This window comes from Geospiza fortis, unplaced genomic scaffold (assembly GCF_000277835.1).
Source record: "Geospiza fortis unplaced genomic scaffold, GeoFor_1.0 scaffold206, whole genome shotgun sequence".
In the NCBI taxonomy this organism is placed as follows: Eukaryota; Metazoa; Chordata; class Aves; order Passeriformes; family Thraupidae; genus Geospiza; species Geospiza fortis.
In genome coordinates, this window is record NW_005054311.1 from 2,864,007 (window position 1) to 2,880,923 (window position 16,917).

General features: G+C 34.5%; 1 protein-coding gene across 2 annotated transcripts in view; it reads right to left on the reverse strand.

Moving 5' to 3' along the window:
* Positions 1–827: 827 nt before the first annotated feature.
* PTPN3 (protein tyrosine phosphatase non-receptor type 3) overlaps positions 828–16,917 on the reverse strand; it is a 90,660-nt gene continuing 74,570 nt past the window's right edge. For both annotated transcript variants that reach the window (XM_031055670.1, XM_031055669.1), the window contains exons 23-26: positions 15,111–15,239; positions 8,970–9,115; positions 8,221–8,356; positions 828–4,326 (exon numbers count right to left, since the gene is read on the reverse strand). In XM_031055670.1, the coding sequence (XP_030911530.1) occupies positions 4,249–4,326; positions 8,221–8,356; positions 8,970–9,115; positions 15,111–15,239 (489 nt within the window). In that variant the 3' untranslated portion in view covers positions 828–4,248. The remainder of the gene's footprint in view (positions 4,327–8,220; positions 8,357–8,969; positions 9,116–15,110; positions 15,240–16,917) is intronic.

Sequence of the window (16,917 nt, forward strand, 5' to 3'; positions counted from 1 at the left end):
CAGGCTTCAGTGATTGCAGATGCTACTGTTTGAAGCAGTGTTAAGTACTCTAAAACTCAATCATATTGCATTAGATTGGTATATTTAAACTGTTAATGTAAACTACAATTAAAACAGACAGCCATTTGAGATGGCTGAGCACTATCAGTGTCAGAACTTAAATGTAAGAAACCCATATAATCAAAACATTGTTTTATATAATGAATTAATCATTCACTTGGCCTTTGAACAAAATATCTAATGAAAACTTTACCTTCTATATAGCTTCAATTAATAAATGCTTTTAACCAAGTAGACTGGTTGCAGGTTACTAATCAAAATACAAACATTTCCCAGCACATGTTTTCTGGAAAGGCTGAAAGAATTAAATAAACTTGCACTTAAATGCTACATTTCAAGATAGAAAAATAAAGCCATTATCAGTGAAATAACTATGTTTAAATTATAATTGACTGAATATGAACCATGTGCATCTATTTTTAACATTTACGCATTTAGTCTGACATGAGAATACTGTCCACAGGGAAGAGCTTTTTTGCAAAAAAGTATCACTATAAAGCCAATGCAAAGTTCATTATATAGTTCAGAACTAGAGTTCTTTTAAAACAGATATATATTTAACCAAGTACTGCATAGTAGGAAATATGAGGAGAAAAAAGAAAACCAACAGCTGAAAAACTGAGTGTATATGAAGACTTATTGCTGAATTTGTGGGTACATTTTGACTGCATACAATTTAGTATCAACACATAAAAGACACGATAATTAAAAGCAAACCCCTAGATTACAATTTATTCCTTTTTTTTGTGTGTAAAACACCACCACTGTTCAAGGTTTGGTTGTATTTTAATGACTTGTATTTCGTACATCTGGTTACACAAAAGGCATTCATGGTTTAGGGCACTGTTTTTCTTACTTTTAACAAATAGTAAGACCTGTCCTTTCACCTTTATATGAGAAGTGTTTCCCTGTGAGATTTCTGAAGACATGTTGAATAGGCAGTTTAGTTACTTCCACATCAAATATAAAGCCACTAAGTTAAAATTTCTTTAATTCCGTAGAAATCAATGTTAGTGTATTTCACAGTGATGAAAATGTCAAGGGTTTATTGCTCCCTCTTCATCCACCCCCACCACACCAGACATTTTGAATACTTATTTTCATGACCATGCCAGCACAGGAAAAAATCAAGGGTAAAATGTTTATGAAGGTTATACAGAATCTTTTCTTCACAGCATCTTCTACCACTTGCCAACTGCTTGACAATTTAAAACTTTGTGCTCACAAGTTTTAACTCCAACCAAAATCCCCCCAAACCGACCATTTAAATCTATATCTTCGTGATTTCTTAATTTTTGTGAAAACAAAAGCTGTCAGTATGATGTTTTTATAATTATGCTTTCATTGCAAGATCAGATCTAAGGCGTACTTCATTCAGTGCAAAGTCATCACACACTACAGAGAGAAGACAAAACCCCTTCAATTCTCCCATATGGATCTTACAGGTACATGTGCAAAACCCAGCAAGACTGAAATAAAGATGGACACAATATACAAGATACTTGTGTAGTTAATATTTCGTTCTAGGTATTAAAAAAAAAAACAAACCAAAAACCAAAAAAGTTATAGAGATTACTATTTATATAGCTTTGAGCATTCTCTCTGTGGCCAGCAATTTAAAACAAGTTATTAAAATCCAAGAGCTCCCCAATGATATTACCAAACCCGTCCAAGTTTACCAAAACAAGAGCAGCATTTGTTGTCACAACATGACAGTCATCCTTTAAATGCACACATACTAACCCAAATCAAGCCTATACGATGTATCTTGAGACTGGAATTATACACAAAATATATTTACAGTGCTTTGGTAAGTACATATTAAACATGAAGAAACATAAATAGCAATTGGAATATAGGAATAACCTTGAACACAAAGAAACCATGAGTACTTCCATGAAAGACACGGATGTCACTAAGATGCTCAAAATATTTTCTTACAATTTATTTTCTTGTCTTTTTTCACTTCTTGACAAACTATTAAATGCAAATCATGCCAACTGCAAGGGATGAATCTGAGACCTTGGCAGAGGAAAACTTAAAAAAAAAAAAAAAGATGTTTTAACAGACAGGCACACATGTAACAAAGCTTCCCAAGTAATATGTGCATGTCCACTATCATTTTACATTTGGAGCCACAGACTGATTAAGCTACCTGATGCAATTTAGCAAGATAAGAGTGAACCAGTCTTTTGGTTTTTAATCTATGCCAAATCAAGCAAGATGACAATGATCCAAAATATTACAGAAAACTCCAGTCAAAGTGAAATTTGGAATGCACTATGTAAAGATGAGCACAATCCTATTCACCATTCAAGCTAACAAAACCAAGAAAGTTTCCATGTCGCCAACTACGCTGCACATCTCAATTAAAATTATTTTGATCAATAAACAGTAACCAGACATCCTCTTCAGCTATAGCCAAAAATGTAATCTTGGAGAAAGGATCAAGACTACAAAAGACAAGTCAGCAATTTAGCTTATCCTACATGCACTTTCTAGTTACCTCCTGAGGGAAAAAACATCGTCTTCCAGTAACATGAGAGATGCATACTGTACAACTGTGAATAGTTTCTATAATGAAACTCGAGCTATAAATGATAATATCTATAATACAAACCATAATTCTAAAATACATCTGAATATGTGTGTGCATATATATCTCTCTGAAAAAATTATCTAATTTTCTCTTTTATACATATAAACATCTGGCTAATATGCCCCATAAAAATTTTACCCTATTTAGGACTAATTTTTTAAATAACAGAGTTTTAAACAGTCCCTTAGAATATTTTTTAAACACTATTAAAAAATTAATAACTATCTCAGGTTAATCAAAAAGCACACACAAAATAATTTAACATTATACAAACGTGGTTATACTGTTCAGAAAGTCCAATTCTCCCATCTGAAATGAAATAGAGACCAGTGTACCTTAGGGTGAATTATTCATCAATGTACAAATTCATTCTTTCTTTCCATGTAAATCTTCAGGTGAATTTAACTGCATTTCTGTATAAGCAAGAAACACAGTGAATCTGGAGAACTCTTGCAAAAGGGAGTCATGTTTTGCTGGATAAGAGCGCTTTGCTGGAGGGCAGCAAGTCAATATTTTATCACCATCTGAACACTAGCAACACCTGTGCCCTTGTAAGCTTCACACCTTGAAATAGCAGCAACATATTTGATGGGTTCAGTAGTAATTTTTCTTCCAGTATTGGATTAGACTACTTTGCATATACAGTAAGTCAAAAGTCTAGTACTTGTGTGCAACATTAATCCACATTTACATCTGAGAACTCGTAAATACACATGGAAACAAACATGACAGAGAATTAAACCTCATTTTAAGTTAAAATGTTTTCAGTACACATATAGAAACAGCAGTGAAAACTATAAAGAAGATGGACAGCAGAAACAGAAGAAAAGGGGTGCAATAACTAAAACTGTATGAAGTAGGTCGCTGTCAAAAGAGCAAGTTGCAACTAAAATTGATCAACAGAAGATGTAGACTGTACCACCTGCATAAATGCCTAACTGCAGCATTATTTTCACATCACATACAGTAGATGTGATTTCTAAGCAGCATATTATAACAGCTGGCATACTCACTAATAGATTTATGGTAACTGAATACTAAATTTCTCCAGCTCAGTGTACAGTAGTTATGCATTAGCCTTTAAAGCTCTTCGTCAGCCTTTTAGTCAAGGTTACAGTTCCATGGATATTTAGTAGCCCAATGAGAAAGTTACAAATATTCACCTTCAATGAGTTTTCATATGAAACAAATATATTAAATACCTTCTTAAGATGAATAATTTCAATAATAGGAGTTTTCCTTTTGCTATTTCAAAGGAAACACAAGGAACTTTGTAACTTCCAAAGTAAAGGGTATTTTAAGGCAGTAAAAGATGCGTGTTAAGGTTTCCATGATTGTTTATGGTTGTCTATGTGAATAAAGCATATTACACACAATTGCTGTCATATATTTATCTATGTGACTTTGTTATACTGTACATGATTTAGCAATCTTCTTGAGAAATTTAAAGTGCCACAGTTCAAATGTGCTCGTCTGTCTTTTCATGGGCTTCTAGTCCATTCTAGTTGCTTTCACAAACAAGCCCTTGCTTTACTTAAAGAGCAGGTTTTTTAGGCAAAAAAAAAAAAAAATCATCCTTCACTGCTGTGCTAACTGGAATCCAGTGGTCGAACCAATCCTTCTTTGTAAACACGAAGAATAGCTTCACAAACAAATTTGTATTGACTCTGCAGAGGAAAGAAAACACAAAAACATTTATGGATGTTCAGTTAAACTGCTGATTAGACAGTATTATTGAATAGGACTAACAGTTCCACGGCTTCCTTTTTTCCTGAGCAATGACAGGAGAGGAGCTACAAGGATGGGAGGAGAAAATCCTACTCCTCTGTCTATGTTCACAGTAAACAAAGCTGACATTTACTCTTCCTTGAAGGACAAGCATTAAAAAATCACTCACCAAGGAAAATATAGTTCTCCAAACTAAAATAATACGTGCTTAATTTTTAGGGAAAAGGACTTATTTGTAAAAACTATGCATGACTTTTGACTAAATTTAACTAAATAAATGATATTTACCTTCTTTATACATCTCATCTATTTTAGGGGTGTTTGGTAGTTATCTGATTATTACGAGTATTCTGAACTTGCCAGTCCTGCAGTTACATATTACTGGGCACATTTAAAGTTGACATATAGGATCTATAGGTGTGACTACCTAGCTAAAACCCTTATTTTTTTCTCCCAAAGAACCTACAGTACTGCAGAAGGAGTCACTTTAATTTTTGATCAGACCACATATGTCCTTTTGTAACAGAAGGGGATCAAAACCTTTCAAATTAATATTTTTGAAGATCAGCAGTCACATTAATTCTTCTCTCACTCAACATTTTGATCTCAATTAGATCTAAAAGTCTTCACGAATTAAAGTTTCTTTTCTACATTATACCATGACAAAGACTAGCTCTTCCACAACCTTGCAATGTAACTATTTGTTAAAAACAATTAGCCTGTAAGCCTCTTCCTAAAAAGCGATACAATAGGATTAAGTTTTTCTTCCTAAAAAGCGATACAATAGGATTTATGCAGAACTAAAAATCCAGGTAGTCTGAATAAATTTTTTGACTAACACAATCCTGAGAACACAAGATGATTGAAATTTAAAAGAACTTGCAAAGATCAAAGCATCCTCACTTCTCTGAAACTACTATTGTCAAAACCCCCAAATGAACCCTTTTCTCCAAAGTTTCATTACATATATTCAGAGAAGCAAAGCTTCACATTTTTCATATCCCTTTTTTCCATCTTTGAAATGTTCTCTCAGCTGCTCTTGTATTGTCAGCTCTTCTGAAGCATCTGGAAACATTCTCCCACCATCTCCCAAAGAGCAGGGCTAAAAGATAACATTTGGACTGTGAAGGACTTTAGGTTGCCTCTATATACCAGTAGTTAAGAATTTTATTCTTGTCCATAACATAACACAATACATTTTCTTTCAAGTACAGAAAAACTTAAAGGAAAACAGGAAGCTGGAAATCAGCTTTCTGCATCTTGATTTTCCTGGCTTTTCTTTCAACCTTTCAGTCAATTACTCCCACCTTGAACAACACTTTGTTCTTATTTCTTAATTACCTTGTCTCTTCACTGTTATTGTCATTTCCATATTTCTACTGCCTGAACAAGCCAGGTGTGGTATTTAGCTCTCTGTTCAATACTTCTGTTAACTTGTGTGATCAAGTTACTGAACAAATAAAAGAATGAGCATTTCACCATTGCTTCCTCTGACTCAATCTCTGACTACTTGTTTTCCTTGCTCTTATCTGTTACATGTATTCTTAATGCTCCCTCAGTTAGTAGCTACTTCTATTATGTACATCCTAATATATTCTGTACTGCTTACATACCTAATTTCTCTTTATTGGTTAATCTTTCTTTTTTTTTATTAATGAAAGGTCATAGAGTTACACCAACTTTGTTATAGATTCATCATTTTGGTTGAATGATGAATTTGCTTTTTTTGCTGCTCACAGTAACAAAATTACTGGTCTTTGAGAAGCTACAGCTTCCACATGATTAACAACAGACACTAAACTGACCAGGTAATAGCTCTGATCAGTTCATACTCATCATACTCTTTTTGAGTATGCCCTGTCACAACATGTACCTAGCAAATCATATCACCTTAGAATTGGAGCACACACAGAGTCCCCACAGGGCAGCTGAACATGCTCTAGGCAAGGCTATTAAAACTGAACTATCCTTTATTACAACAGAAGAATCTCTAACAGCTTCTCCCAGACACTCTAAGTGGGATGTCAAATATGAGCAGTGAGGCTAGCTGGAATGGGATGGGAATGGGATAGAGCACCCAGGACAGATCGAAATATTAACACACAGGTCTCTGGTATTCTGTTTTCTCACAGTTGAGGGCTTGCTTCTGTGTCTCATTTACAGCACAGAATGCCAATTTTGCTCACTGGCTTTTCACAACAGTATCTGCCTTCTTCAAAAATAACAAGCAAATTTAGTTTCACAGTATTGCTGCTATAGATCATCCCTCTCCTGATTGTGCTGACAGCAAACTGTGTGACACAGCAAGCAAGGTAAAGAATCCTATTTTAGATATTGTTTTCCCCACCAGGAGACTGACTGTAGCTGTATTTTTTACTATTTCCTGTATTCTTCAGTTATGTCAAAGTGTGGATTGAAAGGACAATTCTGGCTGATTTCTGTTGTAACAAAAGGGATTCAGTCCTTTGGCAAGTTGAAGTTTACTCCAGGTTTTTACATCTGATTCTCAAGAAGAGGACCATTTCTAGAATGTTGAAGCTTGAACTTGTTTAGGCAATTTTAGAAACTGAGGGGTATAGACAGGTGCAATTCCAGAAGTAAACACTCAGCTTCCTTAAACTTCAAGCTAGTATTCTTCATCTCATGACCACCTTTGTCACCAGCTCAGCTTCCACTTCAGCAAGGAACAGGAAGGGCACCCTTCAAACAACTCCCATTCAACCACACAGTCCTGACCCTCTTCCAGAGGGTGCGCTCCTGCTGCAATGAATACAAGTCCCAGCAGCATGCATGGACAAGCTCTGCTCAGTGAGCACTCTAATGGTACACAGGCAGCTGCAGATCCTGACACTTTTATGCCCTTTGATGATACAAAATTTCCCTCACATCTAGTCATAATGCTAATTCTGTAGTCATTAACCTGTTAATGAATAGAATTTGTCTTTTTAAATTAACTATTTTTGTGATCAAATGGATTTGATTTCAACACATTTCAGGCGTTTTATTTGTAAGATGAGACAGAAATGCCCAATTAAATTGTTGGCTTTCTGTGTTTAAATCCCCTCACTTTTATTTCTCATAGGGCATTTAGCTCTCCAACATAACCCACACTCAGAATTCTTGTCATCCAGTCTCTCCTAAAGAAAGAACAACTTCTCATCCTTCATCCATCTCTAATGTCAATATGTTCATTTCCAAAGCTGACAAAGAATGGCTCTCACAAACTCAAGTTGTCTCACTTTCATCTTAAAATTGCTATCTACTTTCATGTTTCTGTTACTGGTGCTACACAACTTGCCCTTAGTTTTTTTCCAACTGGGTAGTGGCAAAATTTAAAAAAAAATCTATATGTTCTTATAGAATTTCTACTCTAAAGTGGCCTTTTGAAAAGCAACTTCTTACTTTTCAAACCAGGCCACAAACACTTTGATTTTACCTTCAACTTTATAACTTCCTGTGGTGTTCTGTACTAGAATAAAAAGCAAGCATTTATTCTAGCTTCTTGCAGAGAAATTAGACAAAGGAGCAGGAACAGATGATCAGTACAAGTGTGACTTTGGGCATTCTAACTACTTACAATGTATCCAAATCAATTATCTTTTCATGGCAAGATAAGAAATATTTTAAAAATAGAAAAAATACATACCTCATTAGCAAAGCAGCCTTTGCTGCTATGCTACATTTTGCTAAATTTATATGATATATAATGTTTGATATATAATGGCAACTGAAGAGTCATACTACTAGATCCTTTATAAAAATTTTGGACCTATTTTATAACGTGACAAGTGCAGTAAATACACAGAACATGATGCTTCCTCCCCATCACTTACTGATGTTTGCACCATCATAGCTCTCTGGTCTCGCATTTTCCGTACAATATCCAGTGGATAAACAGGCTGGTTCCTTTCAATTAAGCACATGGCTGTTTCCATAGTGACCAACACACCAGTGCGACCGATTCCTGCACTGTGAAATTCAACAGGAGAACAGTCTGTAAAATTAGGTTTTTGCAAAACACCAAATTCATATCACAGTCTTAATAGTAGGATAGCCTTGGAAATAACAGGAAGACCCTTGTAAAATCCAAAGAGAGCATAAAGTTTATTTTTATAGCAACTTCAGTAATATTTTCTGGTAATTACTAAAATGAAAATATTTTTAAATATAAATACAACTAAAACTTCACCTAAAGTAGATGCATTTTTAAAGAACTAAACTGTTCAAACTGTACAGGTTTGATATTTTTGTCTTTAAAAAGGTAAGATCTAATTGACTGCTTTTATGACACACACAGTTGAACAGCAGGAAAAGAATTTTAGCAGTACCATTCAAAATGAGATTACAACAGTGTAGAGGATAAAAATCAGAAAACAAACTAAATTGCAGATTATCAGATTTGTGATAATTATATGACTAAGCCATTTCACCAGAAGGTTGCAGGAGAAAGGGAGACAAAGTAAACTCATCCTTTAGATATAACATCAGTGTTTCCATCATCAGCAGTAAATGCTCGCATTGCACAGTTTAACATTTTTATCTCATTCAAGGATCTACAATGAGAGTTTTAAAACACAAATACCTGCAGTGAACAAGAACTGGCTCATTCTTTACTCTCTTTGGCCTCATACAGTTCACAAACTCCAAGAAGTCCATGGAGTCATCAGGAACGCCATGATCAGGCCAAGCTACGTACTGGAGATGGGTGACGGTGTGCTGTTGTTCTGTCTAAAACACAATAAAGTTTTTAAAAAATGGCCAGTGTTATGACTCCTGTATTAATATTTACTAGATACAAGTAATATTTTTAAGAGCAAGTGTTTTCTGCAGATGCAATAAGAAGTAGATGGTGTAGAAAATGTTTGTGATTTTAAAATTCAGTGTGAAGTATGGACATTCTTGGAAAGAATTCATAAGGCACAACATTTTCTAAATAAATGAGGTATGAAGTTTAACTTTTGTGATCTAAACATTTTAAGTTTTTTGATTTATTGAGTGTTGACTTAATATATTTTGACATCATTGATTCACCTGAGGTAAAATGCTGCACGACATAAGCATAACAGTACTACACAACTATAGTTTAGAACTGGCTGGAAGAAACAACTGATAACACCAGAACTACTGAGAACAATACCAATATAACAGGGATTTAGGGCTATACAATCTGATGTAAATATGTCTGTGTACACTTACATATTCAGGTATAATAACATCGCCTGCAACACTTCCCAAATCTGGTTTCTGTCAGAAAACAGCATATATACATATATATCATTCATTCACACATGCTTATTATACATATATGAATGACATCTGCACAATCCACAGGAGAATACTTTTTCTGTATGGAAGCAATATAATTAGTTAAAAGATTCTGTTGTACAGAGAGTTCTTTTTTTTTGAATTTTTGAATTATATGTAAAAAAGCTGCAGTTTTACAGAAGTTCTTTCAGTTTAGCTTTTCGTTAATTTTGATTATGAAATCACTCAATCATCTCTGCAATCAGATTGAGCTGAACTGATATGTTACAGATGTAACTAATGGTTAGGGTGGGAAGGAAAAGACATAAGATGTTCATGAGTTCTGAAGCATCACGCAGCGACGATGTCAATCTTTACAAACTGAGACAAGTCTTCATGCTCCTTTATTCCTTCCACACATTTTGCAATAGTTAAGCTGGTACCTGCATTTAATTTATGTCCATTATCAGACTTAACATTTGGCACCCTTCTGAAATAAAACTCTCCTTTATGACAGGATTAGTCTATAAAAGCTGGCCTTTCCTTAGTGGTCCACACAGAAATGTTTTTATGATGCTTGTGACTTTAAAAGGATTTTTTCCCGTTTCTCTTATGCTCACAACTGCTGAAATATAGGACCTGTTTTAAATGTCTTCAGCTGCTTGTTTTCCTCTCCTGCTTGAGGATGTTCCACTCCCAGGGAACAGGGTAGTAGGACAGAAAAGATGGAATAAATACTCCCTATGTACTAAGCAGAGTCTTAGGGAAAACATTTATTCCAGTCAAAGCAATTGCAGAAATTTACAATTGCCCACAGGGACAAAAAGAAAAATGACACAGCTCATACTTTGCCTCTTAAAAACAAAGCCTGAAAAATCAACAGTTAAAAAGTTCAGCATAAGGCCCACATGGACAACATAACCTAACATTAATGACCAAGCTCACTGTAATACAAATTACATCGGGATCTACCACCCATGTCATCAAAAGATGCACAATGACCAGGATCTCTGCATGAAAAAGCATGCATGGCCTTTTGCTATCCAGCTCTACTGAGTAAGAAAAACTGACCTTGATCAAATGATTGCCATTCACATTTTTCTGAAATGCCACAGATTTAAAAAAAATATACAAAAATATGTCTAGGAAATGTCATTAAAAAGTCCTCCTTTGAAAATCTGCACTTGCTTAATCAGAACCTCTTCAAAAGGGAAATGAGATAAAGCAGCGATTACACTTAACAGTTTGAGCTGATTCTTTTAAATCAGAGATGTTTGAATTACAGCATCCTGGTGAAACAAAGACTTGATTAATTTGAAAATTATCCAAGACTGAATATCCAGTTGCTTTCCATGTGCTTCAAGAACTTAAAGCTACACAACATGGGTAAGTACCAGTGGCACACCTGTGAAACACTAACAGTGATCTGTAGAAACAAAGTCATTTTACAAGCTTAGAACAAAGGAAAGACCTGACTTAATTTTTACTTATCAGTACTTCAGGTTCAAATAGAGTGAGCTGCATTTAGTCAAATAGTTTACAGACATTAGGTACAAAAAGTACGTTACATAAGACTTACTCAGAGTAAGAATACATCAAGAACATGCACTTAGTCCTCACAACTGCTGCTTTTGGTGTAAGCATCTTCAATTTTGGTAATGTGTCCTAATCGTCCTTTGGGACCAATACAGGTGTTTGTTAATTATTCCAGGTATGCCTCAAGCCTCAGTGCAGCCTTCCAACTATTTGTGCTTTAACATGATCAGTTTTGATTCCTCTGTTGAGCTCTTCTGAGATGATTCAAAATGCTGAAACTTGACTATTCTGCTTTCCTCTTGCTTTTCAAAATGCATAAGTATTTTAAAACACTTTATGTTTTATTAGCAATGTAAACAGTAAATATATTCGTGTATGTTAGAATTAGTTTTTCTATGCATGAGTTTTTGTCTCTCTTGCAGAAAATGTCAAAGCAGTACTACAATGAAGTCCAGATTTTTAAAGTTATTTTTAGCAGGGTTTTTGGCTTTTTTAAAAACATATTATCTTCAAGTCTAGTGAAAGTCAGTTTTTAAATACAGAAAATGTCAGCCAAATAACACCCCACATAGAAATAACTTACATTAAAAGACCATCACAGCTCCTAAAATCTAGCACTTCTGCATGAAAAAAATGCTAGAATTGTAGTTACTGGTTCTATAGCTAGCCCCACAGTACATGTTCTGTTAGCAATACTTATTTTTAAACACTATTCCTCTCAGATCTTGCTCCTTTATACAAACCTGATAATGGAAAATAAGAGGTAACCTCTCATATTCAAGTTATTAATCAAACCACTATTCTCTACAACTCAGTTTAAATCTTTTTCACAATTTTTTTTCTTTTAGCACTGTGGTTTTCAATGACAGTCTTCCTAATGACTGATAAATGTATAATTTTTTTCATAAAAATCTGGCTTTATTAGTCCTGTTTTATGAGTCTTAGAGGAAGTGAGACAGCAACAGCTGCTTATTGCTTGGTTGCTATTTTTCCTTAACTTGACCTTGTGCACCTTGCTATTCCAAATTTTTTTTTGCATTTATGTGGACTAATTTCAATGGAATTAATGTATTTGGTATTTCTCCAAATCAGTTTAAAAATTATGGATTAAAAAAAATTAGCCCAAACAACAGACTCCAGTGACACTTCAGTAACTTGCCCAGTTTATTGTCAGCCCTTTGGCCAACATTTAGCTTCTTCATGGCATTGATTCACATTTACTTAGTAAGGCGCTACAGAGGTGTAAGACATCATGTTTTGCTTACACCTCTTCAGAGGTGTAAGACATCACTAGCTCTTTGTTATTGTGCTTCTTTGCTGTCATTAGAGCAAAGCTGTTCAGCAAAATAAGTCCAACAAAATTATGTACTTGTCCCTACCCCTCCTGGGCAAATTCAAGATACCTAACTGCAGAAGCAGCTTCATTGTGGTTAAGATAACATCCTAGATTTTGCTCAGAAGCACGTGATCTTTACCAGTGAGTCTGTCATTAGGGCTGGAATTCCTGACGAAGAATACATCTGTCACAGGTAGTGCTTCAAAGGCACTTGCAATACAGCTGTACTGTCAAGACCTTCAGCCACAAAAATATCCAATCTTCATCCTTCTGCAGTTTGCAGCCTTGCTTATTATAATTATATCAAAAGGCAAACTTCCTTGTTTCATTCTCCTTAAATGAGAGACTCTCCCTGATTAATAAAAGATTTGTGTGCTCTTTAGAAAATCAACACACAGAACTTGGAATAATAATAATAATATAGAAAGCAGGAAATTTAAACTTGAAATGTCAACCTTAATTCCTACTTATGTTAAAACCAAACAATTGATTCTGCATTTGCAATGTTTCAGTTAATGTCCTTTTTCACAGAAGTTGTAACATAATCTTCAAAAATAAGACAAAAAAGAAATCACAATATAGAACTACATTAACCCTGAAATGGTCTTTTTATCTTCTAAGCAGGAAAAGGTGAGCTCGTTGCCACTGAGCTTCACAAACACACCTTGAAAGCTGAGTCTGAATGATTGGGGGTAAAGCCCAGTTTCTAAAGAGTAGATAGATACTCTGGCAAATGGCATTTGTCATTTCTTGGACAAGTGTTCATACATTATTATGTTGCTGTACACACTTGCCATCACATTTCTCACTTACTTTTGTTATTTGGTTCTTAATGTTTCAAAACTAGTGAGATTTAATGGTCAATCATACATTGCAAGGCATTTATCTCAAAGGAAACAATGAAAATTTGTTTCAGGCCTCATGCTATTTTGTCAAGGATCATAAAGAAAAACGTATCTCAATTTACAAAATAGTGCACTGTGTGATGTACTCTGCACTCTCACTACATGATTTCTTTCCTTTGGTTTGTTTGTTTTGGTCTCCAAAGTGCTCTGAACCTTTTTTTAAAAACATAAAAAGCTTCAACCAACCCCAAAACCCCCCAAACTTGGTGCTACAGTATAGCTTTTGATCTTGGTCTTGAAAAGAAAAGGCTGAAAATTAAACCCTTCTTCATTTTATGAGATTTAGAAAGGTTACAAATAAATAATTTGAGTGAGAAGGACCAAAATTTTGGGTACATATATTTGCAGTACTACTTTTATGAGGTTAATTGCTTCTGTGCTGATATTCAGGTTTATCACTTACAGAGTAATTGGCCAAAATACAGAAACAAATATCATGCTGCTCCCTGACTGGGTGGTTTCTTATATCTAGAAACAGAAGCACAGTAAACTGTCTTGACTGAAAAACCTCTAAGGACTGATGTCTGACATGTCATGTGTTTATGACTGCAAAGGAAAACTTAATCACATTAAAGTAAATTTGGATGCACTGTCAAGTGAGAGAATGTCAAGTCATAAATATATGAGACTAAAGGATTGGTCATCTTGCTGTAAGTACATTGACTAATATTAAATTTTAAAACAAATATTGTCTTTTCCTTGCTTACTACTTACTATTACTACTAGCAATTCTGGTAACAGTTAAAGCTACTTAACTCTACAGAAGTTTAAAAGACTGGCTAAAAATTAGCCTTTGGACAGTATACAGTGATTTCTTACACATTTTATGATAGCATAAATCCTTCATCTTTTTAGAAAATATCTGTGGCCATAGAATTTTGGAAAAGAGATGAAGAAGGAAAACATATAGAAATGCAGGTCTACTTAGAAACAAAAACCAAACTTCAACCCTGACAATTCAGGTTGTGGGAAGTCTAGAGGTGACCTGAACACTGACTTCACAAAACATGATAATATGCTGTGTTTTGCCTTCTCTTTGCTTTCTAAATTTCTAGACATTAGCATGAAAGTATTAGGAGTTATGGAATTTAAGTATTTTTCATAAATTGAACATATTTCAATTGAGATACAGATGGACTTTTTTCTTTTTAAAAATCTGACTATTAAAAAAAGACAATGAAAAGGAACTGGTGAGATTCTGCATCTTCTCTCAAAACAACTTTATTATGCTTTACTTCTTTATTAGCTGTTCTAGCTGCATGTGCTACTAACCAAGTGACCCATATTTCATCCTTGAAACAGCAGAGTTACTTAGGAAAAAAACTCTCCTTATAAATCAAAGTACTTATGAAGAGTCAGTGATTGCAAAACTATTTAAAGAAAAGCACTAAACTTCCTTTTGATGCTTATTGCAGTACCTGTATTATAATAGCACAATGTATTACAGTATAATGTACTATAGAACTTCAAAAAGTGTGTCTTTGAAGAAGCTCTAAAGAAATAATCATACCATGCTGATCCATATAATATACAGATATTCTATTTTTAAAAATGCACGTGTCTGTGTGTCTTTAGACACGCATCATATCCACACACAGAGATATACACATATACATTGCCAAGCACACAGTCTTCATCTACCCAACCTATAAATGTATTCATGCAGCTTGTTTGGGGATAATTAAAGGCAAGGAGCATTTACCTCAATGTTTGTAATGACCATTTCTCTGACAACATAAGCAATTGTGCAGTCTTCAGAGTGGCACCTGACACGGAAGCAGCCATATTCCATTACATCTGGTGGATCAGGCCAATACTGATGACATTTGGTCTATAAAGAAAATCAGGCACACGTCAAGACTGTTGTATACAAGCTCTTCCATTCCCAGCCTTCTTTCTTGTGTTGTGGTTCAGGGAATTCAAGGAGTGATACTAAATCCGTTTTAGTTTGCTGGTTAGATTTTTTTCCCTCCAAATTGAAAAAAAATAGGACAAAATAGGCTAAGTTCTCCATAAAGTTCTGTTTTAGTGATTTATAATAAATATTCTGGTAAATTGGATGCATGATGCTTCGTCTGCTGCTTATTTGTAATTGCAAGAATGACTTCTCAGGGCATAATGTGGGAGAATAAAGATAGATTTATTCTGTCTTAAGAAAAGAAGCGCAGGGGTTAAATGTCAAACTAACTGTAGCCATCTAATAGCAGGTTACACCAAAGGCAAAGCCACACTTTTCCTGAAAGTGAAAAATGGAAGGACAAGAGACAACTGTAAAGAAGTTATAAGGGAAATTCTGACTAGATGTTGGCATAAAAATTCCACAAAGAAGGACAAGCACAGAAACAAGAGCCTTATGAAAATGTGGAATCTCCACCTGTGGAAATTATTAAAACTTTGATGTGACACTGCAACCTGCACAAAGTTCAAAGTTGTTTTTGTCTGTAACTTTTAAATTGATAGAGTAGCACAAGCTGGAATCTTTGGAAAGTTAAAATTTCTAAATTTTACCTTTAATAGAGCTCAATTTTCAGAGGCTTGAAATTCAAATTATAACCATTATGCCTGAAAGTTTCACTGTAGTAATTTATCTTAACTACTTTCCTCTTCAAATTTAAGCCAAAATCATGTATTCATGTTGAAAGAAAAATTAACATTACTGAGGAGAAAAAAAAATCCTATCATACAAATCTTAACACCATTGGAAAGGGATAGTCTGGAAAGTAAAACCTCCAGGGACTAGGAAAATGCTTGGCATTTGCCAATAGGGATATTCTTGACAAGAAAACATATTTTTCTATGCCTGCAAGTTCAAACTGGACAAATCTATGCTCACAAACTGGGCAAATCTAAGTAATTTCCGAAAGCAAACAAAACTCATAAATGTGTCTGTTGTACAAAGGTACCAGCAGGATGATTAGAAGCTATTAACAACTGCCTTGAAGTTTCCAACTAACTGTACGAGCTACTATTGCTGATCTGTGTTCCTCCTCAATACAAGGAAATGAATACACCAACACAATCAAAAGATGAAGGGAGCATTTCTATGTCAGGTGATGTTCAATAATGTCTGCTTCCATGAGCAGCTACAAAATGTGACTATGGTTAAAACCTGATTGTTGCTTAACTCTACTTCCTTACATCTCAATCTTTATGCTGTTTATGACCTAAAATACTCACTCACTTGCTTTCTGAAAACATTGGGATGTCAGATAAATTTAATAATGTAGGACAGATCACATACAAAACACAAAGGCTACAGTGAAGGCATACAGGAGTCATCACCTTCTCCATCTCTTAAAAAATCCAACTGTTGAGTTTTCAGCTTCTAAAACTTTAAAACCAATACCTTTCCATTTAATCTAAAAACCTAATCTTTAAAACTACAATGGACAAATTAAATCAAAACACACCAGATTTTCACTGTGCTATTCCAAAATTCAAGGAGAGACAGAATTTATCTAAACATAATTAAAATAATTATCAGAGCAATTCTAGGAAGGAACCTGAGA